This window comes from Nannospalax galili, unplaced genomic scaffold, assembly GCF_000622305.1.
Source record: "Nannospalax galili isolate Female #2095 unplaced genomic scaffold, S.galili_v1.0 scaffold222, whole genome shotgun sequence".
NCBI classification, from domain to species: Eukaryota; Metazoa; Chordata; class Mammalia; order Rodentia; family Spalacidae; genus Nannospalax; species Nannospalax galili.
In genome coordinates, this window is record NW_008348213.1 from 2,435,213 (window position 1) to 2,460,206 (window position 24,994).

Consider the following 24,994-nt stretch of genomic DNA (forward strand, 5'->3'; position numbering starts at 1 on the left):
TTTATATTGTCGAGGCCGGATTGTTTTTGTCTTCAGGAGTTCCGCGGTGGCCCACTTCCAATGTGGGTCTGAAGTTTTCAGACTTTCTCCTTGGGTCTGGAATCTTCTAAGAATGATTTTGGCCTCAGGAACTTGGGTGTTGGAGTGACCTGAGACCCTGGCCGTGGCCGTGCCACGCAGGCATGCAAAGTCTGATGGGGTGGGAATAAGCCCCAAGATTTCCCAGGGAGTGGATTGAGTAGCTGGGTTGTACTGGATGCAAAGGATCTGGGAGAGGCAAGGTAAACCTCGGAGCCCCAGAAAGAGGCTGTCAGCCCCAGAAAGAGGCTGTCAGCCCCAGAAAGAGGCTGTCAGCCCCAGAAAGAGGCTGTCAGCCCCAGAAAGAGGCTGTCAGCCCCAGAAAGAGGCTGTCAGCCCCAGAAAGAGGCTGTCAGCCCCAGAAAGAGGCTGTCAGCCCCAGAAAGAGGCTGTCAGCCCCAGAAAGAGGCTGTCAGCCCCAGAAAGAGGCTGTCAGCCCCAGAAAGAGGCTGTCAGCCCCAGAAAGAGGCTGTCAGCCCCAGAAAGAGGCTGTCAGCCCCAGAAAGAGGCTGTCAGCCCCAGAAAGAGGCTGTCAGCCCCAGAAAGAGGCTGTCAGCCCCAGAAAGAGGCTGTCAGCCCCAGAAAGAGGCTGGCGGGGGTATCTGGAGGGCTGCATGGTAGACTTTCCCCCAGAGAGGCCTGAGGGCGGGAGAGCGGGCCAGGAGAGTTAGCCAGTGGTGCAGGTCCGGGAAGCAGGGAGAGGTGAGGGCGGGGCCAGGTCCCGTGGAAGCAGTGCTCCTGGGGCCCAAGGAAGGCACTAAGCTGGCCTGGTCGAAAACGATCAGGAAACAGCACCAGTTCCCCAGGTGTCTGGGGACCCAAGACCAGGAATGGCGCAGGGCCCAAACCAGGAGCAGAGAACAGCGGCGGAGATGGAAGGGCGAATGAGGCCAGGGGAGTCAATGCGTGGAAGGCTCCGCGATGGACCCACCCCGAGAGGCCTGAGGATAGGGTTCGGCCAGGAGAGTTAGCGGGTGGTGCAGGTCTGGGGGAGCAGAGAGAGGTGAGGGCAGGGCCGGGTCCAGAGGCAGTGCTCCTGGGGCCCAAGGAAGGCACCAAGCCGGTGGGGGTGAACAGGGTCAGGAATCAGCAGTGGCTCCCCAGGTGTCTGGGGCCCCAAGACTAGGAATGGCACAGGGCCCAAGCTAGGAGTAGAGAACAGTGGGGGAGATGGAAGTGTGAGCGAGGCTGGCGGGGAGTCAAGGCGCGGAGGGCTGCAAGGTAGACTTACCCCCAGAGAGGCCTGAGAGCAGGAGAGCGGGCCAGGAGGGCAAATTTCTTTTTATTAAGTGTTTTTTTTTAATTTACATGTATATATGTGTGCCTGCATGACTTTATGTGTACCATGTACATGCAGATACCCTCAGACACCAGAAGAAGGCATGGGATTCCCTGGAGCTGCCCCCTGGAGCTGGAGTTACAGGTGGTTGTGAGCTGCTATATGGGTGCTGAGAACTAATCCCAGTCTTCTGCAAAAGCAGTAAGCACTCTTAACTACTGAATCATCTGTCCAGCCCCTGTAAATTTCTTAACAAAAATATAGTAATAATTATGATTATAATAATGAAGAGAAGGACAAGAGAAAAAATGGGAAAGGAAAGAGGAGAAAATCCTAGGCAAATGGGCAAAGCTATCCAGCCAAACCAAGCCTACACAGCAGGACAAAACAAGCCGTGCAAGAAATAAACTTCTATTGTGTGTGAAGGTTTGTGGATCCAATCAACAAAAGCAAATAAATATGGTATCTCCTGTGCACTTGTATGTATACCTACTGAAAGATCAAACTGAGTAAGAAACTCACCTCCAAAGTCAGATGGGCTTGTTAGAATAATATTCACCAAAAGCAAACATTTATTAATACTAATCAATGGACACATAAATATTAGAATTGCACTATCCTTTACATCTAGAAATTCTAATAAGAAAATTTTTTTGGTCTTTTTGAGACAGGGTCTCCCTGTAGCCCCAGCTGTCCTAGAACTCACTATGTAGACCAGGCTGGCCTTGAACTCACAGAGATCTGCCTGCCTCTGCCTCCCGAGCGCTGGGATTAAAGGCATGAGCCACCACACCCGGCTAAAAGAAAATTTTTTTAAAATGAGAATGACTGCTTTTTAACATAGATTTCATATGGCCTAAGCTGACCTCAAACTTACCACGTAGCTGAGGTTAGCCTTGAACACCTAATCCTTCTGCCTTCACTTCATACAGGCTTGGAATTACAAGGACGCACTACTGCCCCCACCTCGTGAAAGGCTTATTCTATATGACAGCATTTGAATTCAGGTCCTAGCCACAAGAAAGGGGTCCTGAACAAAGCTATGGTTAGAGGCTGGCACCAACAACCATGGGCACTCGGATGGAATTTTCACCTGAGACCTTGATGAAGACCCCCCTGGACAGGAAGGTGGTACCAAGATTTCTAATATTCAGACCAAAGACTGAGATGATGAAGGAATCTGCCCACCAAGGAGGCTGAGAGTGGCCACTAGAGTATAGTACCAGTGCACTAGAAGATGCAGAGATTCCAAAGCTAACTGGAGTGCTGAGGAACTACAGCAAGCCTATGTGCTAAAGATTACAAATCAAATGGGACACTGAACATGCTTTTCAGTCATTTTCTTTGTTTCTTATAGTTTCACTCTTTTCAAGTTTAAGAAAATTGCTTTTTTTTTTTTTTTTTGTTGGTTGGTTGGTTGTTTTGGTTTGGGTTTTTTTTTTTTTTTTTTTTTTTTTTTAAAAAAAAAAAAAAAAAAAAAAAAAAAAAGAGGACGATAAATCTTTCACTGTGATATATCAAAATAAAAAAAAAAAAAACATCTGCCTACTTCTGCCTCCCAAGTGCTGGCATTAAAGGCATGCACCACTACACCTGACAAAAATTGCTATTTCTTAAATTTAGAAAGGTCTTCTCTTCTATCTAAACATTTCCCCTTATACATGAATGCATTTTACTTTGATCAAATCTTCCCTTTTCTCCCCTCATCAAACTCTTCCCCCATCCCTTCCCCCTCTCAAATATATATATACACTACTGAGTTCAATTAGTGTTGCCCACAAGCATGTGAGTGTAGAGCTTTCCAATGCAGCATAAGCAACTGAAGAAAGCTGATTCTTTCTCCCCCTGAGCCACTGCTGCCTGTAGTTTCTCAATTAGGAGTGGAGTGTTGCAAATCCACCACCATTCATGCTGGAATACTGGCTACATTTATCTTGTGCAGGTCTAAATAAGAGGCGATACTTTGGCTGAATTTTTTTTAAAAAGAAAAATCAAAGATCTAACAGAGCTTTAAACCAAGGCTGATATTATTTGGGTGTTTCCATGAAGTCTTCCTGCTGTAGATTCAGTACACAGGTGCTACAGCAGACAGAACAGTGCCACAACTGAATGGAATCATAACCATGCTGGAATAACCTAGGGTCAGACTTTTTCCCATATGACACTCTTTTGTGCTCAGTGGGACTCTATTCAAGTCTGAATTCTATCATGGTCCCCTAAAGCAGTTCTATGACAACTCACTTTATATAACAGCATCTTGCAGAACCCTAAGGAGGTAGAAGCAACTCTGAAGCCAGGGGCAGAATAAGAAAGGGTAAATTCTGCTCCTTCCTTGAGTCACTCCTATATTTGGATTGTTTGAGGACTAGCAAGATGGGAACTCCTCCCCTCTGGACTCACACTGCTCTTCTTCCCCCTGCAGATCAAACAGCACAACAGCAGGCAGCCAGAGGCAGGAGCCTTTGCTGACTGCTCTACATCCATCACGGAGGTTGTCTAAGAACAGCTCTATGATGGAAGAGTCCAAGGAGTCAAAGTGGCAGTGCTTGGTGTCTTAGCAGAAGGCAAAGCACTAGGCTGCGGCTGCTCAACCTCCTCATGTGTGATGTGCAGCAGCATTCTGTAATCTCATTGGTTGTTAGATAAAAGTAAACAGCTACTTACAGGCTCCACAAACTCAAACATCTTTCTCTCTTGAACTTCCTGCACCTTGAAGACATACTCCAGGGAGACCTCATAGAAATGCTGCCGAACCAGGTCCACTTGGCTATCTGCCTGCAAGCAAGGTGGAATTAACAGAACACCAAGTCATTAGCTAAGAAAATCTATGGGGATAATTTTTTAAACAAATCAAGCAGCATAATACAGAAGAAAAACAATAATGGCTACTCAATACTGACCATGGCAAGCACCATGTCTAGAGCTGGGTGTGTGTTACTTTATTTAACTCTCACTAATTTTCATTCTATAATCTCTATTAAATTCCTCTATTAAAAGATGTTATTTTTAAAAAATATTTATTTACTATCTTTATTTTATGTGTATGCATGTATTGTCTGCATGTAGGTAAGTGCACCATGTCGTGCAATGCCTGCAGAGAACAGAGGAGACTGTCAGATTCCCTGGAACTGGAGTCACAGACAGTTGTTAGCTGCCATGAGGGTGCTAGGATTTGAACCTGGGTCTTCTGCAAGAACAGAACAGTCAGTGTTCTTAACTGCTGAGCCCTAAAAGGAGACAGTATTTTTATTTATAATTCACAGGAGGAAAATGGAGTCCTCTGACATGAACTGGACTAAGGTGTCACATAGCTAGTTCAGGGGACAGGTGGGATTTCTGTCCTAATGGAGCTGTTCCCAAGATCCTTGGCCATTCTTAAACCATGAAGCTCCCCTACACTCCCAGACAAACCTGAGCTCCACAGCAGGCAGATTTTTAGAGTGAAAAGGTCCATAGGGCTGGGCGTGGTGGTACATACCTTTCATCCCAGCACTTGGGAGGCAGAGACAGCCGCATTTCTGTAAGACAGAAGCCAGCCTGGTCTACATAGCAAATTCCAAACTAGCTGGGACTACAAGGGGACTGGGTCTCAAAAAAATTAAAAAAAGAATAGGGCCAACCTTATGCTGACCTTATTTATCATAAAAAAACAAGCCGTCCATGGGCAGGGAGCCTTAGAACAAGGCATAAGTCCTAAATACTTTGTGACAAGGATAAACTGTCCTTTTGTGCCTCTGATTCTCATATCTCAACCACACACCATGGCTACATGTACAGCTTATTTCAAAGCAGATAGACCACCCCACCCAAAGTACACAGCTCATGATGATAAAGTACGTTGCTAATATGAATGAATACACTCTAGCAAGAAGCAAAATACTGTTTTCCACAAAATCAAGTCAGAAACGGTCTTTTAGCACCATACTAAGACAATAAAATTCCTCAAATATTTCTTCCAGTGTTACTTTGTAAAGATTCCTGCAGAAAAAACCTGGGATAGGCCCTTACTGCCATTATTCCACATACAGTGTGCAACATTGACACCTCAAGAACGTATCAAAACATTTGCTCACTTAAGAGTCATGAGCACAGAGATTTCATTCATGGTGCTTACAGAACAGTGAAAAAAAGCTGAGCACTCAGTCAGTCATGTAATCACCCAAATAGGTAGAAAGCTACGAGCTGTGTAAGATGCAGGATGCTATGAAACAGCTCCAAAGTGCACATTCCACTCTCTCATAATACAAAGTTCCCCCAGGGAACTTACACATTTATATAGAGGGGTAGCTCTGCTCAGTACATACACACTAGGATCAAGCATTTTCTAGCACTTTCATGCAGGGAAAGCTGACATGAAATGGGAGGCCCTACACCTCAATACCTAGGTGTGGCTGTTATAAGACCCAACAGATACACCTTCCTTCCACCTGGGCCACTGTGCTTTTCACTGGTCTCCTTGCCTGCATTCTCTCCCCTAGCCCAGACTCTACAGCAGCCAGGTGTCTTGTTTAGAATCTAAATAGTCTCTTGATCCCCTCCAGGACATCCCCTGGCCTTCTCCATAATCTATGAGACCCTATAGGATAAGATGAAGTGGGACAGGGTAGGATGAGGTGAGGATAGGGTGGGGTGGGATGGAGTGTGGTAGGATAGGACAGGTTAAGATGGGATAGGGTGGGTGTGGGGGAGGATGGGGTGAGGGTGGGATCTGTCTAGATTTCTCCCTTACATTCTCCTGTGGCAACCCACCACCCTCAGTAACCCACCCACGATGTGCTCCGGCACTATGCTCTCCTGTCCTCTAACACTCCAAATCTCCTTCCTGTTCACAACTTTTGTACAGTATTCCTTCTGCCTGAAAACCTCTTCCCCTAAATAAGTGTACTTCTTAAAAAAATCTCAGTGCAAAGTAAAGTATTCATTACATTATGACCCTATAAACACATACACTAAGTTCAGTACAATGCAGTTTAACAATATTTTGTAGCCTACTCTAATGCAATTTTGTGACCAATGATTCTGATTTTCACTACACTCTCATAGCTAGATGATGACTAGCCAGTTTGCTCTTCTTCATCCTTCTGGGCATTTCAGAGGTGTTCTCAGTGCTGCTGTCTTAGGCTACCATAGGGAGTCTCCAGTTCACTACCTTCCAACTTACATCCTCACTGCTGTGTGAAACTCTTATTCCTTCACTTACTATGTGCTGTTGCTTACTAGACTATAAAGTCCACGAGAATAAAGAAGCTGTTTCATTTTTCTACTTTTGGATCCCAGGGCCTATAACACTGCCTGGCCCCACTGTGTTCAACAGGTGCTTGAAGAAAGAATGATTCACCTGCATGTGGCAACTAGCCAACACTACAGGTATGTCTCTGCAGTGACTCAGCACTAAGAAGAAATGCACAGCTCAACACTTCCCAAAGGAAATGAAGCATTTCTCTTGTTTACTCTGGGCCCGAGAATTTAGGAGCTTAAACTCTCTATGGTAGAATCACAAGGCAGGATCCCAACCACTCAGCAGATCACTGGCTATGGTTTAAGTATGCCACCGCCCCCCTCCATATATTAAGAGCTTGGTCCTCAGTGTGACAATGTTGGAAGGTGGTATGGAACCTTTAAGAGATGGAGTCCAAGTGGCAGGTCACTGGAACCCTACCTCCAGAGGAATTAAGTGGTTTTCATGGGACTATAGTTAGTTTTCTCAAGAAAAGTATTATGAAAGGACAGGTCTAGCCCCTCTTGCTCTCTGGCTTCTTCTCTTGCCAAGTGATCTCCCCCTACAAACATGCCCCTGCGATGGGTGATGCCATCCACTGTGATGTGATACAGCACAAGGAGGAAGGTCACCAGAGTTAGAACATTCAGCCTCCACAATTGAAGGCTAAACAAACATCTTTTCTTTATAAAGTACTCAGTTTCATGTCTCTTGTTACAGTCACAGGATACTGACTAACACACCATTCAGGACAGTTTCTCTACCTGTTACTTAAACTAAACCTTCCAGCTTGACCCAGCAACAACTATTTTATGTTTCTTGAAAAAGAGGCGGTTGGGTGCTGGAGAGATGGTTCAGGGGTTAAGAGGAAGTACTGCCCATCGCAGAGGCCAGTGTTCAGTTCCAAATGTCCATGTCTGGTGGCTCACAACCATCTGTAACTGTAACTATCTCCAGGGACTCCAACACCCTCTTATGAACTCCACAGGCACCTGAGCTCATATGCACATACCCCTACACACATGTATATACAGAGAGAGAGAGAGAGAGAGAGAGAGAGAGAGAGAGAGAGAGAGAGAGAGAAATATATCTTTATAAATAAAAAAGAAAAAGAGACATTCTTCAAGACTATAAGTTCCATTAGAGTGGATCCTTCATTTTGTTCCCCACAGAACAGACACTCATAGAAGTATCCAGAGACTATTAGTTGAATGAACAAATATTATTTTTGGTGCAACGAAAGGTAGGTCTTAGCCACTGAAAAACATGCTGCTCCTTAAAACATCATCCACTAGATGGCAGTGTCACTCCACACTGCTGCTCCATCATGTCCTCCCTCCACGAATTTAGAAGTTAGGACTTGGGGCTTCAATGGAAAACCATTCTGTTCACAGTCCAGCAATCAGGTAGCAATTCTAGACAACCAAAGGCAACAGATTTCATCAAAGATGTGCCAGGGCTTAATAATGCTCTTAAAGGTAGATTTTCTTTTTTAATGAATGTAAAGAAAATCATCACTAAATAGCTAGAGCACCCAGAGGAACTATTTGACCTCTGCTGATAGCTCAAATCCTTCAAATGTAATTCAAGGAGATTCCAGTGAATAGTCACCAAGGTCCTTCCACTCTCCAGTTCTACTGCAAGACAATGGTGCTGCATAAGAATGGATGGCAGGGATCAGAGCCTGGGAATCCTTCCTGAAAAAACAAGGCTAACAGAAGGGGGTAGGTGACAGCCAGGTACAGGATAGCTACTGCCAGGCTACTGAACAACTCTTAACCTGAAGTTCCTGGAAAAAAGCCACACCTATGTTAAAGATTCTACATGGCTCACTTTTCGAGGAAAGTTGAAATGTTACATGCAGATCCAGAGCCAAATGATCTTCAATATTACCTTTAGCTCCCTAAACAGGCATTTATTAACCACCTCTATGTGTTACCTCACATTCTTGTGACCATCAAGTGAAATCTTTTAGAATGTATTAACAGATCACTAGCTGCTGCCAAACCAAAAGCCAAGATTACCATCAGATAGTATCTGAAATTCATAGAGATTTTTCTCACTTTGCTGTAACCCACCTAACATATTCCCACCAATGTATGTAAAAAATGCCTTGATGTATGACTCTCTTTTGTTTTCTAACTATAAAAACTTCATGAAACTGTTATTATTTTGGAACATGTTTATTTGAAGTAACTTGAATCAGTGTTCCTGGGCCTCTGTCACTTGTATATGGCTCCAGAATAAACCAGCCTTTTACTCCCTTTGAAGTGAGCACTGTGTTTTTGTGTTGATATTTGTTATTGTAAAGTGGGGATAATATGTCCGTACTACTTAAGATGATTGTGAGAATTCCAAAAGATTCAGTCTATAGTGCTTAACATAGTACCTGGGGCATATATTTGCACACAACAAATGTTTGCTAGTATTGTTGCTAGTAGTAGTGGTAGTGCATTGCCACTGTTGGACTGTAATTCAGTTTAAGTATTAAAAATCAATGTTGAGAACTGACTTGCCTGGGCAAGTTGAGGGAAACCTCAACTGAGAAAGCACAAATGGGAAAAAGGCAGGAATACAAATGATAGAACAAATGAGCACAATAATGCTGGTGTCTGCTGAGACACACTGACCCAGTTAGGAATACTGACATCCCACATTGAGTGTGGAGCATGAAGAGAAGGCAGCCAGGCCAGTCAAAAAGATCCTGCTTGTATTTGCATAGGAGTTATAGCCTGCCTTCTCATTCATGAGGAGTATTTTATGAATTTTTTGAAAATGAAGAACTTAGGCCGGGCGTGGTGGCACACGCCTTTAATCGCAGTACTCGGGAGGCAGAGGCAGACAGATCTCTGTGAGTTCGAGGCCGGCCTGGTCTACATGGTGAGTTCCAGGCCAGCTGGGGCTACAGGGAGACCCTGTCTCAAAAAGACCAAAAAAAGGAAAAAAAAAGCTCAGTTTATAAAAAGAGGAAAAAAAAGATCTAAGAAAAAGAAATTATTGCACATGCAAATGCATGCATGTTTCATAGAATATAATGTATGAATAAGTAAAAACAACACACATGTAGTAGCATAAAAACAAAAAGAGAAAATAAAGACCTTTAAGCTTAGGCAGTCAAAGTAATGTGCTCTAGATCACATAGTGAGTGAACATATGACATGGTAGGGCAAAGTACTTTGTCTGGCAGTCCAGTGTTCTGGTCCCTTAAACTGTTGTACTGCAGAGGGAGGTGACTAGACTGGCCTTAAAAGAAAGCACTGGATTCATCATAGACCCAGTCAGCAATAACCAGGCATGAAGAAAACAGATATGAGGGAGAAGCAGCCTCATGCCACCAACACCATGCCTACAGGACACTTGTTATCGTGAACTCACAACAATGGCAGGTGCTGGCACATCCACAGACTGCTAAGTTCAGAACATCTGCACTCCTGTGGTGTCTAGTCACCATCCAGAACCAACTGAGAAAATGTAGTGCTAGACAGATCTGGCCATTGTCAACTACACCAGAAAAATGTTTTTAAATGTAAGCAAGTTTCCAAACCCTAAAAGTCAATGAATGATAGACTAATAAAAACAAAAGCATCCAAGTATCAGGATAGATCCTTGTGGAATTATGTATTCAGCAGGCACAATCTATATATCCTGGGGCATCTTTTAGTGTCCACACCCCTGTATGGTACCCTAGAGCTACTTTAAGAAGTGGGTTTCTGTTTTGTTTGTGGTGCTGAGGATTGAACCCAGGTGTTTGATCACCTGACAAGCATTCTACCACTGAGCTATACCTCCAACCCCAAAGAACTGGTTCAAATGTTCACTTCAAAGCAAAGCTTTCTGAGAATGTTGTGTACCTAACTGAGATGTGTAATAAACTGGGGTTGGGATGGCCTGGACTCAATCTCCTAGGTTATCTTGCTTTCAATCCTGGCCCCTAGGGCTTCTGGTGAGCTTTCATCTAAGTACTGACAGGGACTCTGTTCACCAAGAGATACAATATAAGAATGAGAGAGCTGAAAGACAAAGCCACTTAGGTACCATCATGAGGAAGGCTAAGAAAATTGTTAGAAGTTAAATAAGAAAGCATTCATGAAACCAAATTGGCAGTTCGCCAAGGAAACTGCCCTGCCTTCCAGAAACATAAACCCCTCACCACACAAAGCTCCAGGAAACAATGAAAATGGTGGCAACTCCGTGGCAGTCACAGACTTTTTCCAGTGAACTACTTTTTAAGGACCTCGTGCAAATTCACGAGAAGCAGAAACAGGTCAGAAAAATTTCTTTTATTTTTATTTTTTATGGTGGTATTGGGAATCGATGTGTTCTTAAATTTTGTCTCTCAACTATACCCCAACCCTTGGTTTTTTGAGACTGGGTAGGCTGAGGAAGGAAAACTGTGAGTTCAAGGCCAGCCTACCCAGTGCTGGGATTATAGGTTTATACCACCAAACTAGTCAAAGAAAATGTTTTTGAAATTTTAAAACGATTTTTAAAAAGTTACCATTAAGGAAAATTAGCCAAAGTATTTCAGATGCTAGCCTCATGAATCACTGACAGGAGGTAGGAAATCAAGTTTGCCATAGGAAACAGTGCAGCATTAAGGCCAAGGGTTAGAGAAGCAACTTGAAATGAAGAGGCACAGGCAGCAATGAGCACAGCCCATGCAGGAAGCAGAGGAGGGCAGCTGTAGACACACAAAGGGCTCGTGGAGGAGGCTTCATGATGGAGCTCCTGTTTCTCAGGTCTCTTCCACAGGTATTCACTCATAAACACACCAGCATGCATTCACAGCATTGTGCCAAAACTGAACACTGTTCAGCTCTGTCAAGCTTCTTACCTCCTGCAGCTGAGACTCCTTCTTTTTGGAAGACAAATTCAAGTGTTTTTCTAAGATACCACAATACTTCTCTGTCTCTTTGTCATACTTCTTTTTGGCTTCCTGGCAAAAAAAAAAAAAAAAGTAGGGGGGTGGAGAAAAAGAGTAACAGGTTAGAGAAATAAAGTAGCTCAATCTCTTGAGACCTTTCTGCTCTTTACAGCTCACCACTTCCTCTACCCACAAAGACAACTCCTGTTCTTCAGATGATGTCCAATGAAGCAGGTGACCCCAAAACAGAAGAAACAGAAGCACCATTGCTACCCAAGTGTCTTAGTTTGTTCTTCATTGCTGTGACAAAACACTCTGACCAGTACCAACTTGGGGAGGAAAGGGTTTATTTGTCTTACATCTCCCAGGTCGCACGCAGTTCATCAGGGAGCCCAAGGTAGGAACTCAGGGCAGGAACCTGGAGGCAGGAGCTGGAGCACAGGCCACGGAGGAATGCTGCTTACAGGCTTGCTCCTCTGGCCCCTGCTCAGCCTGCTTTATTATGCAACACAGGCCCACCTGCCCAGGGGTGGCACCACCCACAGTGAACTGGGCCCTCCCACATCACTCATCAAGAAGATGCCCTTCAGACATGGCCACAGGCCAGTCCAATAGAGGAAATTCCCCAATTGAGGCTCCCTCAACCCAGGTGTGTCAAGTTGACACTAAAGCTATCCAGCACACCAAGGATGGGGCTTGTGATAATTAAAGCCTGGGACACCCAGGAAGTACAACTCACCACATGGAAGCTGGGATTATGACAGACTGGAAAACAGAAGTAGCATGGTACTAACCTGGTACAGTCAGGTATCTACCTGGTACAGCCTATGTAAGGTATCTACCTAGTCAGAGATGGGTAGAAATACCTGAATCAAGGAAATGGGACATGGGAAAGTTTTCCTTTGAGAAATTTTTATTAGCTTAAATTATTGCCTAAAGAATGAAAAAGAATTTCATAATATACATATCAATCCCTATCTCCTCACCAATTTCTTAGATCATAGGTAGGTAGTCTCCTTTCCCTCTGCACTTCAGTAGAGAGAATAAGCCAGTGGCTAGAAGAAGGCGGCTCTAGTCTAACAAACACTTTCAGGCTCACTAACTCGCTCTATCAGTCCTGCTTTTGACTCATTTGGAGTCCAAAGGAGATATTTTTGTGTAATACTCCAAGAACTGTAAAGGTTGTTTCCAATCAGAGAAGGAGGCTCAGAAACATCTTTTTCTTCATTTAACAAATTTATAATGAGCCACCACTCTGTCCTCAGCTATACTTTGGGTTCTGGAAACAGAAGATGGCAGTGGTCCCTACCCTCATGTTGGGATCATTCCAATAGAAAGAGGAACACAATTCTCCAGGAAAAAAATCAGCAGCATCATTACAGACTATGGCAAGTGCTACGAAAATTAATAAAGGGTACTCAGGAAAGGCCTGGGGAGGAGAGATGAGAGCTAAGACTCGCTAAACACCCGAAGGGGCAGAGCAGATGCTTCTGTAAAAGTGAACCATCAGTGTCAATGCCCTGAGATGGAATACCATGAAACCATGAAACCCTATCAAGCTCTCATGTGTACCTGCTCAATAGCAAGCTCCTAAGCCTCAGAGAAGGTAGAATAACCATATAGCCATTTAGCTGATACAAATCCATTCCTACTCCTACTCAAACCATGATGCATCCAAAAGTAAATGAAGAAAGAGCTTGAAGAAAAATTACTCTTTCAAGTCTGAGGAAGGGCTAAGCAAACAACTCTTTTCCTTTATTAAACCATAAACTTGGAGCTGCACTCCAACTCCAGTCAGTTCTTACATCACATATACCCACTCTCACCGACCCGGTGGCCAGCAATCCATAGAGAACGCCCGTGTCAGAAGGTTCCTCTGGCCAGAGGCTAGAAGGCCAGGGAGCATGAGTCACTGCCATTTTGTAACTTTCTAATAGTTCAAGCCTCCACATTCCATGTCAAAAGATAGCCAAAGCTTTTATAGAAGAAAGCAACAGAAGGGAAGGAAAAGAGAGACAAGGCAGCAGCTTTGGTCCTGGGAAGCAGCAAGACCTGCAGGAACAACCCTAGGGGTCAGCATATTAGTTCTTGTCTCACTGCTGTGACAAAAGACCTGGCAAGAGCAACCTAAGAGAAAAGGGGCTTATTTTGGCTCAGTTCCAGGATGTGGTCCATCATGGCAGGAAAGTCATAGTAGCAGAAGTTTGAAGCAGCTGGTCACACTGCATCCTTAGTCAGGAAGCAAAGGAAGATGAACTCTGGTGCTTTACTAGCTTTCAATTTTTTTCAACCCACTCCTATTTTTAAATACTTGTTTTATTTTTAATTATAGGAAGGGGTGTGCATTATGGGAAGGTGAGTGCAGGTGTTCTCAGAGAAAAGAAGTGGAAGTTGGAGCCCCTGGTGCTAGAGTTATAGGTGGTTGTGAGACACCCAGTGTAGATTCTAGGAACCAAACTAGGGTCCTGTGCAAGAGCAGTATGTGCTCTTACCTGCTGAGTCATCCCTCTAGACCCTCTCACATATATGACTAATAAATAATCTGTGTACTGTGCTAGAGTACTGGGAAGAGGGAACCTCAATTGGGGAATGTCCTCTATCAGGCTGGCCTATGGCCGTATCTGTGACACATTTACCTGATTGCTGAGTGATGTAGGAGGGCTCAGCCCACTCTGGGTGGTAGCATCCCTGGGCAAGTAGTCCTGGGTTGTTTAAGAGAGTAAGCTGAGCACAGGCCAGAGAAGCAAGTCAGTAAGTAGTGTTCTTGAAGCACATAATCTATGCTTCAATTCCTGACTCCAGGTTCCTGCCCTGAGTTCCTGCCCTGGCTTCTCTCAGGAATGAACTGTGATCAGGACATTAAGCCAAATAAACCCTTTTCTCCCCAAGTTGGTTTTGGTCAGAGTGTTTTATCACAGCAACAGAGAAGCAAACTAGAACATGAACCTAATGTGAGAGCCACAGATGAATAAAATGACAAGTGCTGTCTTTCTGTTCATAAAGTTAGAGGACACACACTGTTTTAAGCACTTTGAGTTCATTCACTTCTTCCTTCTTTGGAGTAAGTTCTATTATCCCCATTTTAAAGATCAGGAAAGAGGCATGTCACATGCAAGCCATGGAAATGTGGTTTGGAATCAAGAATTATAGCTCGAGGTCCACTCTTAACCACTACTCTCAAATGTCTATTCTATGTTCATTCTAGAGCCCCACATTACAACTCTACCTCTTGTGCAAAAAAAAAAAACCCACAAACCAACTTGCTCGATTCAGAAATGTAAACTTAGGACCATAGTTATGTCAAGAGCTGGGGCATACCTTAGCTGAGGAGTCTCACTAACACCAGAATGCCCGAGAGCCCTGTAATGGTTAGCATTAACCATCAACTTGATAAAACCTAGAACTGCATAGAAGACATACCTCTCACACCTCTGAACTTGACTGTGGGGGATTATTTTGACCATGTTAACTGAGGCAAAAAGACCTGTCCACTGTGGGTGGCACATTCCCTGACTGGGATCCTGGATTATATAAACAGAAAGGGAACACAAATAAAAACAGGCATTCATTTCTCTCTACTTCTTGACTGTGGGTGTGATCTGACCACAGGCTTCAAGCTCCTGCCACTGTGACAGACTCCCTATGATGAACCATAACGTGGAACTGTGAGCCAAGTAAACTCTTTCAACCTCAGCTGCTTGTGTTGGAGTATTTTATCACAGCAACAGAAAAGAAACTAATTCAAGCCCCACTTCCCAGCAGCCTTGACATGAACCCCTGTGCAACAGGTTGTTATAGCAACCAGAACAGCAATAGAGGGGAAAGGCAGAGGGAAAAGCAATTTCCAGAACAAGCACCTGGCTATAGCCAAAAACAGGTCAACAGCCCTTGCTAGCTCCTTTTGTGCTTTTGAGACTCTCCCTGGATTGCCTTTAGTGGCTTCATTTGTTTTCTCATAAATTTTCATAAATGTATGGAGGGTGGAAGAAGATATATACTGGAAAAGAAAACCAAGAAATAACAAAGCAGGGATGAGAACTCACCCCAACATCATCAAAATTAATTGCTAATTCTTTAGTGACTAGAACATATCTGAGGAGAGCCATGCCTCTGTGACACATGTCCCATCTGTAGGCAAAAGTGCATGCTCCTACCTCAGGGTCATTGTATTAAACCATAGGAAGCCCACTCAGATGTATGCTTCTCCTCCCTGGTAACTATGGTAACCCTCAAACCAATTCGGGGAGGAGGCCAGAGTGTGAGGGCGGCTGTGCTCAGAAGCAGCTACTAGAAAGATGACTCAGCAAGCAGGTCAGCTCTGCCTCTGCCTCAGGGAGCTGTCAGAAGCTCCAGATGCTATTGCCATGTGTGTTTAGGCCCAGGGAAACACAAGTCCAGGCTACTAAGGAAGCCTGCTCTTTGGGCTTTATTGGAGACCACTGACAGAGTTCACTGGCCACATAGTCTCAGACATCGCAGAGTCAGTTCAGTCTTGAACAAAAGTCTCAGAGGAATAAGACTTCTTTCCGATTATGCAGTCCTTCATCTCTGAAACAAAAACAATGAGCCCCTCTTTCTTCCTAAATAAAAACTGAAATTGGTACAAACACACTGTAAAACTGGGAGAAAAATCCTTGCCATGGTCTTTCTTTAAAACTATGGCCAAACATTGCTCTGATAAACCTTGACCAACTATCAGCTCTTCAGTAATCATATCTATTTCCAGAAAGCAACTGGGAGGCAGAGAGACAGGAAGAGAGGGGGGCTAAAGGGAGAAACACACTCTATTAATTACTTCTCAAGGACATTTTTCAAGAGTAAAATCTATGCCAAGTATGGTGTTGCCTCAAACCCCCTGCAGATGGCGCAAGGGGCTATGGTTGAATTCATTCACAGTTACAGAAAAAAACGGGAAAACAGAAAAGCCTTTTACTTTCATTGATTCTGCTGAAGACATCTTTCTTGCAGGGGGCCACTAACACTCTGGGACGGTCAATCAACCTAGTTTACTTAGTGACCTCTCACAAGGCAAGGGGACTGAAGAAGCCACCTGTTAAAAAATAAATAGGATTCCCTTTGCCATCTTCCCGTAACAGAAAACTGTTTGGACTCAATGTCTCAAGGTTTGTCAGTAGAAACTGACGACCTCTGGGCTAAAGCAGGCCTACAGATGTGAGTTTGACTCAGACTAAGAATATGTATTGTCTTAAATTATTTGCCCACAGGAAATTTCCCATAAGCCTCTGCTTTTCTTCAGTATTTAAGAAGCTGGCAAAGGAAGGCCCATTTTGACACAGCAAAAAATATGGGCTAAGGGTAGGCAAAAATGGCTCAGCTGTTAAAGGCAGTGGCCACCATGCCCGACAACCTGAACTCAAACTCCCAGTCTCACAGAGTGGAAGGAGAAAAACTGACCTCCACAAGTTGTCCTCAAACACACTGTGGCATGTATGCAACCCCCTACCCCCACCCTCCCACCCCCCACCACAATAAAATTGATGTAATTTTCTTAAGTGGATGCAGCAAAGTCCCTGTGCCTCCAAACCTGGCATGCAACTCAGCCTAGGCTAAATCCCAGGCCACTCCGACACTCAGAATTTCAGACAAACAAATGGGACTGTCCTGTCCTCTAGCACAAAACAATCAGGTAACAAAATACCAGGATGTCTGCTGGGAGCGGCCAATTCAAAGGTTGCACTTTAGCCACTTACAAAATGCAGAGGCGCTCTCAGCTTTTCTGCCAAAGACGTTCTGAATGCTCCACCCTAAAGTCCAAGAACAAAGTTTGCAAATTCTCACCCTAGCAGCCCCAATCTGCTCCTTTCTAAACTTCTCCAAGGGCGTGATGAGCACCTCGCTGGCATTCTCAATCTGGTGAAAAAAAGCAGAGGGGGCAAGAGACAAAAGCAGGATCAGTTTTGAATTACAGCAGCTCTGCCACAAAATGCCCCCTGCCCCCCAGGACTTGGTATGAATCTTGAGTAAGCAATATGGTCCATGTGTCACTGTTTATAATAGCACATTAAAACAAAATTCACTCAGATGCTCAAAGCATGATCTTCCTGTGCAGAATTTGTTGTTACTGCTATTGCTGTTGGAAACACCACCTCACTGTGTAGCCCAGGAGAGCCCGGAACTTACAATCCTTTCAACCTCAGTCTTCTGAGTTTTAAAAGGAGTCTAAAAGTGTAGGCAATCATTTATAGGAAGAGGGCCCTGGTGACAGTACAGTCTAAGTTTCAAGCTTCAAGTGATGTGAGCATCTACTCACACAAGATACAGATTAAGTACATCAATAGATTCTTGATTAAAAACAAAAACAAAACACGACTGGACATCTGCTATCACAAAGACCTTTGAAGTCTGACATGTGGTCTTAGAGTATTGGTTGGGGCCAGGACTTCTGTGCCTCCTGACCACTGGATGCCTTCCAACTATACCCATAGGGCTCAGTCATCAGCTCCTCTACTCCAAACCAACTGTCACATCAATGTACCTCAAATGCACCAAGTTTGTCCCACCTCATGATCTTGGTCTTGGGCCATTCCCTCTGATGTTGTTTCACAGATTGTAACCAAGGCTTCAATGTAAAGGTCACTACTCTGTGAAGGCCTTCCCTGACCACCAAAAGAGAAATTCAGAGAAGCTGTCTACCAACCTTGCCCTTCAGAACACACCTGGTAGTTTTTTGACTCACTACTATTTACATAAACCACTTTTGTAAATACTCACTTGTCCCCTAGTATCCCCAAAACATGGAAGAGATCAGAAACAAAGGAGTACTCAAATCTTTTGAACCAAAGGAATGAATGAATGAATGAATGAATGACTTCTTGAGAGGCTGCCAAGTGTGTAACCATAGCAAAATACTTAACCTCTCTGTGCTTTAATTCCCTCATCTACAAAATGAGGGGGCTGAACTGTTCCAGTTCTAAGTCTTTTCTACGGCAGCACAATATTTCACAATCTTTACTCATTGCTCACTTGTCTCTCAACTATTTCAGGAATCTCACTTCAACAAAGCATTATTTTTTTCTAAATTATATGCATACCCTTCACACTGATACCAACACTGTAATGCCAGAGACTTTTGATGGACATAGTAAAGAACTGTCTGAACAATTTGAGGGACAGAAAAGGGCAGGCCTGAAAGTTTATTCCAATTTTCCTTCTTAATTTTGAGAGCACTGGAGTGAGGCACTAGCATTGAACTTATTTTTTACTGTTAGTTACTGTTGCTTAATTGGTTCATGTAAGTGCTTCTCATAAATCAACTGCAAGTTCCTAAAGTTCACAAAGGTGTGCAGAGCCAGTAAGTCAGTGGTTTTCAACCTCAGCTGCACATTAGAATCCCCAGGGGAGCTTGTATAATGCTCACTAGCCAGGCCAAACTTCAACAACTCAGATTTCTCTGGACCTGGCTTCATCCGTGTTTTTGAGGTCCTCCAAATTATTCCAGGGCTATCTATGCTAATAATCTAGTCCTAAGGAGACTCAGTATATGCTGACATTCTGTTGCTGTCATGGGAAGCAGGACAGCATCCCAGTAGTGTAACTACTATCAGCCTTGACAAGACCTGTATCCTCATTTATCAAATGAGAGACTATAGGTGGTGAGCAGTAAGGTCCCTCTAGAGTAATGATGGAGTCACATAAAGCCATTCTTTGCCCTTGAGGAACTCTATTTACTATGGGCACATATATACACAGTAATTTTCTGGACACCATATGGTAAATGCAGAAACAGACATGAACTAGAGATGTTCAGAGAACCATACAAGGCTCTCCAAAGAGAGTACAGCTTTGCTGAGGTAAGCTGAGCTGAGGTGAGCTGAAATGAACTGACAAAGCTATCCCAGGGCAAGACAAGGTGAGGGGGCTTGGGATGGTCAGATACTCAGATGCAGACAGGAGAAACTCAATTCACTGACATAAATAATAAAATTGCAGAGGCAAGCTGAAAAAGCATAATCTAGTCATTGTTCCCCTACCACAGGCCATAGCGATCTGCAGGGTATTCGTGCTGATTTGCTCACCATGCCCTCCACCCCCAAATACTAACTGGGCCAAAAATCAGACACAGAAAGAACCATTTCCCTTTCTCGGGCACTAGCACATGTACAAACACTCAGGCTTTCCCTCCTACTACCCACCACCAACCCTGCCACTACCACTATACCCCAGTTTGGATTCAAGCATCCAGCAATGAGCAGTCAGAAGGGTGTCTCTGCCAGGCAAAGGGTGGGAGGCTTCTTTTCTCTTTGGAGTTTAAAGAAATTCCCACAGCTTTTCATATAATGCTGACTTGGATTTGAATCCAGGCTATATCACTTAACTGTGTGACCCTGGACAAGCAACTTAGTCCCTGTAAACCTCAATATTCATCTGACAAATGGGGATAATACAGATAAGCACTTCAGAGTCATCATGAGAGCTCCGTAGAACATGGAATAACTGCGAACCCAAATAAACTCTTTCTCCCTGTGGTAACTTAGAGCTTACACAGTAAGCAGTTGCTACAGAAAGAGAAGGAAAATATTCTAATGGTGGCATCTTTCTGGGGTCTCTCTGTAGCACTGCTGCATGGACATGAGCCCCTGGGGGCAAGCCAGTATGCAGCCTGTAGAGAGTTCCATCAGGCTTCACTGCTGCCACCTGAAGGATGTGGGAAATGCAAAGGAACCTTCACTCATTAATGTTGAATGGCATCACAACAAATGCTAGTTTAAAAGCATTGCATTGGAACCTAAAGGTCAGTATTTGATTCTTGAATTTGCAGAGCACCTCTTTGAGAAGCTTCTATAGACAGTTACCTTCCTTTGCCAAGTTCCATGTCCTGGCCACCAGCTACGTAGCAGGTACCCTGGGGTTAAAATGAAGATGTGATACCTTCCCTCAACGATCCCTTGGAAAGGTTAATAAGGCATAGACAGAAAGGTGCAGAGAGGGATATATGCTTTCTCTTTCTGGTAGGTCCTCAAAAATTAAGTCATTCAAAAGCAACACCCTAATGTCCTATACCTGTGTATGTGCGTGTGTGTGTGTGTGTGTGTGTGTGTGTGTGTGTTGTACACATGCATGCATGGGGAGATGTGGTGGCCAGAGGTCGACCTTGAGTATTATTCCTCAATTGTCTCTCCACCTTAATTTTTAGAGACTGTCTTTCACTGAACCTGGACCTCACCCATTTGGCCAGGCTGTCTGGTCAGCAAACCCTAGGGATCCTCCAGTCTCCATCTCCCTAGCACTAGGATTAGAGGTGTGCACTGCTCAGTCTGGCTTTTTACACAGGTGCTAGATATCTGAACTCAGAACCTCAAGCTGATGCAGCAAGAGCCTTACTGCTGGAACCATCTCTCTACCCTCTAAATCCTATATTTTATGTATAGCCCTACAGTGAATCTTTAGGACAATGATAATCTTCCAAAGGTATGTGCCAGTAATCCTTTAACAAAAGATTTCTAATTCTGCAAAGGCTCACAACCTCAGAGCACTCCAGAGGCAAGAGCCTCAACTTAAACCTGACAGCGAATCCCTGGCTCCCTCAATTGTGTATAGACTGTCTGAGACCAAGAGCAGCCCAACTCACCATGCGACTCCGCTCATCTTCAAGATTCCTGAGAACAGTGGCAAACTCCTGCAAAGACCGTGCTGGAAGAGAAAAAGGGGCCAAAGAAAGGGTGAATGCTGAATATTAGGTATATCAAAGCAACTTACAGATTTAAATTCCTTATGTGGATGAGGAAAGAAGACTTTTGTGGTACAGCCATTTCTTTGAATTTCATCCCTGTGTCCCTTGTAGAAATTCCAGCGGTGCCACGTTGGGGCCAAAGAATTCAGAGGTTCACCTCCATGGCTGTCAAAGCTATAAGGAGGGCCAGGGAAGAATTTGCCATTTTCAATGGAAAAAAATAGTGGCTATGATGAATAGGTACTTTTGGATCAAGATTTGCTGCATCTTTCTTTAGAGTAAGTCATCGATTACTTGAGAAATGAGGATATTTTAATTCACCCATTTTACAAATATGAAAAAATGTTTAGGAGGTACAATCTCTGAAAAATGGATGCAAATCCTGAATTCATACTACATGTGATTGTAAATAAGCTCATGACATAAAAAATAAATTCCTTATACTCATAGATGTCTCATGTCAATTGCTTCCTACAAGGTTCCTTATCTTTTAATCATTAGCCATTAAAGACTGGATGACCCAGAAGTGAGGTTAATTGTACCTGGCACACTAGCTGGAGGAAGTTTTCTCCAAGGAAAAGACCTGCCTGTTCCTGAGAGTTCCCAGGATGGGTAAGGAGCTGGCAGGCTCCCAGGCCTGAGGCTAGAGGGGGCAGAGTTCTACTAAGGAGATAGAGGATTTCCCATCCAGAATCTAACTTCCTCAACCTTTGTTACCAGGCTGTGTCAGAACCCAACCTTTTCTTTGGCACCAGAACTAAACAAATAGTTTCGCTGGCAACAGAAGCCATGTCTCCGGCATCTCCTTGGGTTCCTCCTCCTTGAGTCCTGAAGCTACTCATTGATAGAATAACGCAGCTTGGAGCACAATAGTAATATCTTTGCCAGACTCTTTCATGAAGGCAACCGGCACCGCACCAAGTGCAGCAACCCTGAGGACATTAGGGCACTTGGGCAATGCTAGAGAATGCATCCATCCATTCATGAGTTACAGCAAGGATGCATTTTCATTGCTCTCAGCTACTTTCCAACAGTCTTTGCTCATGCCCAGGTTATGATGTTCTGCTTGGTAACAGACTCAATAAGCATCTAACAGATTAACAATCATAACTTATTCTTTTTTTTCTTTATTTGGTACTAAAAGTTGAGCTCGAAGGTTTGCACATGCTAAGCACATGTTCTACCATTGTGCTATACCCGGCCCCAACCTTCTTAATTCTTCTTCTCTTTATAGCAATCAAGATGGCCAATGTAAGAAGAAAAATTCAATAATGAGATTCTAGACAAGTAAAGTGTCTTGAGCTCTGTGCTCAGGGTTGCCTACAGAAAAAAATGGGTGGCAGTGAAGAGTGAAGTAGTGCAGCATGGTGATAGACAAGAACCCACTTCAGTATATTAGTAAGGGAACCAAAGGAGAAGTAGACACTGGGAGCTGGCCACTGAGCTCTGCTCCCACTCTAAAGACAGTGGCAGCTACATGACTCCAGCCAAACGTTACCAGGCCAGAATACAAGGCCACTAGATCATATCTGTGAATTTTTCAAAGCTACACAACTGGAACTTAAGATAAATTCAACTTGTACGGTAATTCAGTTGTGCTCATTAGTGTTTGCCAACTTGACACAAAACAGAGTCACCTGGGAAGAAGGAACCTCAACTGAGGAACTTCCTCCATCCAACTGGCCCTATGGACTATCTATGAGGAATTTTCTTCTTTTCTTTCATGTGTGTGTGTGTGTGTGTGTGTGTGTGTGTGTGTGTGTAGACAGGGTCTCCCTGTAGCTCCAGTTGGCCTCAGTCTCACCGAGATCCACCTGCCCCTACTTCATGAGTGTGCCAGTATTAAAGGTATAGGCCATCATGCCCAGCTATGAGGCATTTTCTTAATTGCTAATTAATGTAGGAAGACCCAGGTCACTGTAAAGGGTACCATCCCTAGGCAGGTGGGCCTGGGCTGTATAAGAAAGATAACTGTGCAAGCCAGGGGAAGCAAGCCAGTAAGCACCATTCTTCTGTGGTCTCTGCTTCAGTTCCTGCCTTTGTTTCCCTTGATGACAAACTATAAAGTATAAACCCTTTCCTCCTCAAGTTGGTTTTGGTCAGTGTTTTTATGACAACACTAAAAAGCAAACTAGGACAGAAATTGGTACCAGAGAGTGTAGACCTGACCACGTTGTTATGGGGAGTATTGCAGAAATTTTGAAGTTCTGGGCTGGAAAAGCCATTGTGTGCTCATAGCTTAATGGTCTGTACTATGTGAGCCTGGAAGTAAGAATGCTGAAAGAAATGCAGACAATGAAGCCTGGCTTGTAGAGGCAAGTTTGAGAGTTCCATCAGGGCCCATTCGTGTGTTATATTTGAATTAAGAATTTGTGGAAGAAGGAGATGGAGAGATGGCTCAGTGGTTAAGAGCACTTTCCGCTCTTGCAGAGGACCTGGGTTCAGTTCCTATCACCCACAGGGCAACTAACAACAGTCTGTAACTCCAGTTCCAGAGGATCAGATACCCTCTTCTGGCCCCTGCAGGCACCTCATGCATGTAGTACACTTACATGCACACAGGCAAAATATACACAATAAATAAAAATAAGTAAAAAAAAAAATTAAAGAATTTGTGGAAGCAAAACCTTTGCTTTGGGACAATGGATACTGGTTAGCTGGAGCTGAAAAATCAGCTGTGATTAATAAGAGACCAGCATCCTTAAGGTGAAATCTTTTGGGAATTATTTCCTTTTGATCAACACACAGAAGCTGTGGTCTGGTGGGGGGGGGGCACAAGGCTGCATCTCAAGATGGAAACCAAACTTGGTAATGTGTAACAGTCTCCCATGTGATACTGGGTTTGGTAGCATGAAAGCTGAAGGACTGAAGGAGTCATGAAGAGCAACTAGAGCTTGGTACTGTTCAGCAGGGTAAAAAGATAGAGCAGGAAAGGCCATTGGTGAAGGTACAGCCTCAGTTATAGTGGAGACCCCAAGATATTGGAAATGCCAGGACTGTAGGACATTCACCAATGACATCAGCAAGTGTGGTGTGGAGTGGAGCCGGCCTGCACCTACAAGCTGTGTGTGTGCTGCAGTTGGAAGCTGGAGAAGTAAGACTGCTCAAGCCCTCTGGAGCACAGAAGATCATGAATGAGTCCCAGATGTTGGATACTGAACTTTTTACACTGTTGGATTTTGGTTTTGCTTTGATCTGATTACAACTGTACCCTGGTTCTTCCTTCTTGCAATAAGAAGGTATGATGTAACTTGTTTTGGATTTTACAGGAGTCCACAGTTAAAGAGGCTTTAAATTTTTATAGACACTGCACTGTTAAAGTGTTGAAATTTTTAAAAGACTGTGAGGCTTCTTAAAGTTGGACTATGCTTTAGTATGACATTAACATGAGATCTAGGCGATAAACAAGAAAGGAAGGGTTATGATTTAATAGTGATGTGTTTGTGTGTCAAGTTAACAAGGGGCAGTCAACTGTGCTGCTTAGTTTTTGTCAATTTGACACAAAAGAGAGTCACCTGGGAAAAGGGAACCTCACTTGAAGCATTTCCTCCACTGGCCTGGTCTGTGGCCCTGTCTATGAGGCATTTTTATAATTGCTGATTGAAGCAGGAGGGGCCCAGGCCACTGTAGGGGGCACCATCCCTAGGCAGATATGAGAAAGGTAGCTGAGCAAGCCTCGGGAAACAAACCAATAAACAGCATTCTTCCATGATCTCTGCTTCAGTTCCTGCCTTCAAGTTCCTGTCTGGACTTCCCTTAATGATGGATTTTACAGCATAAGTTAAAATAAACCCTTTCCTCTCCAAGTTGATTTTGGTCAGCGCTTTAGCAAAGCAACAAAAATCAAAGTAGGACTTCCATTTT

At 43.9% G+C, this 24,994-nt stretch overlaps 1 protein-coding gene across 1 annotated transcript in view; it reads right to left on the bottom strand.

Annotated features, from left to right (window-relative positions):
* LOC103743570 (rho GTPase-activating protein 26) overlaps positions 1-24,994 on the bottom strand; it is a 422,060-nt gene that overhangs the window by 391,479 nt on the left and 5,587 nt on the right. The window contains exons 3-6 of the mRNA XM_029569236.1: positions 21,029-21,090; positions 17,239-17,310; positions 11,410-11,511; positions 4,022-4,132 (exon numbers count right to left, since the gene is read on the bottom strand). Of these exons, the coding sequence (XP_029425096.1) occupies positions 4,022-4,132; positions 11,410-11,511; positions 17,239-17,310; positions 21,029-21,090 (347 nt within the window). The remainder of the gene's footprint in view (positions 1-4,021; positions 4,133-11,409; positions 11,512-17,238; positions 17,311-21,028; positions 21,091-24,994) is intronic.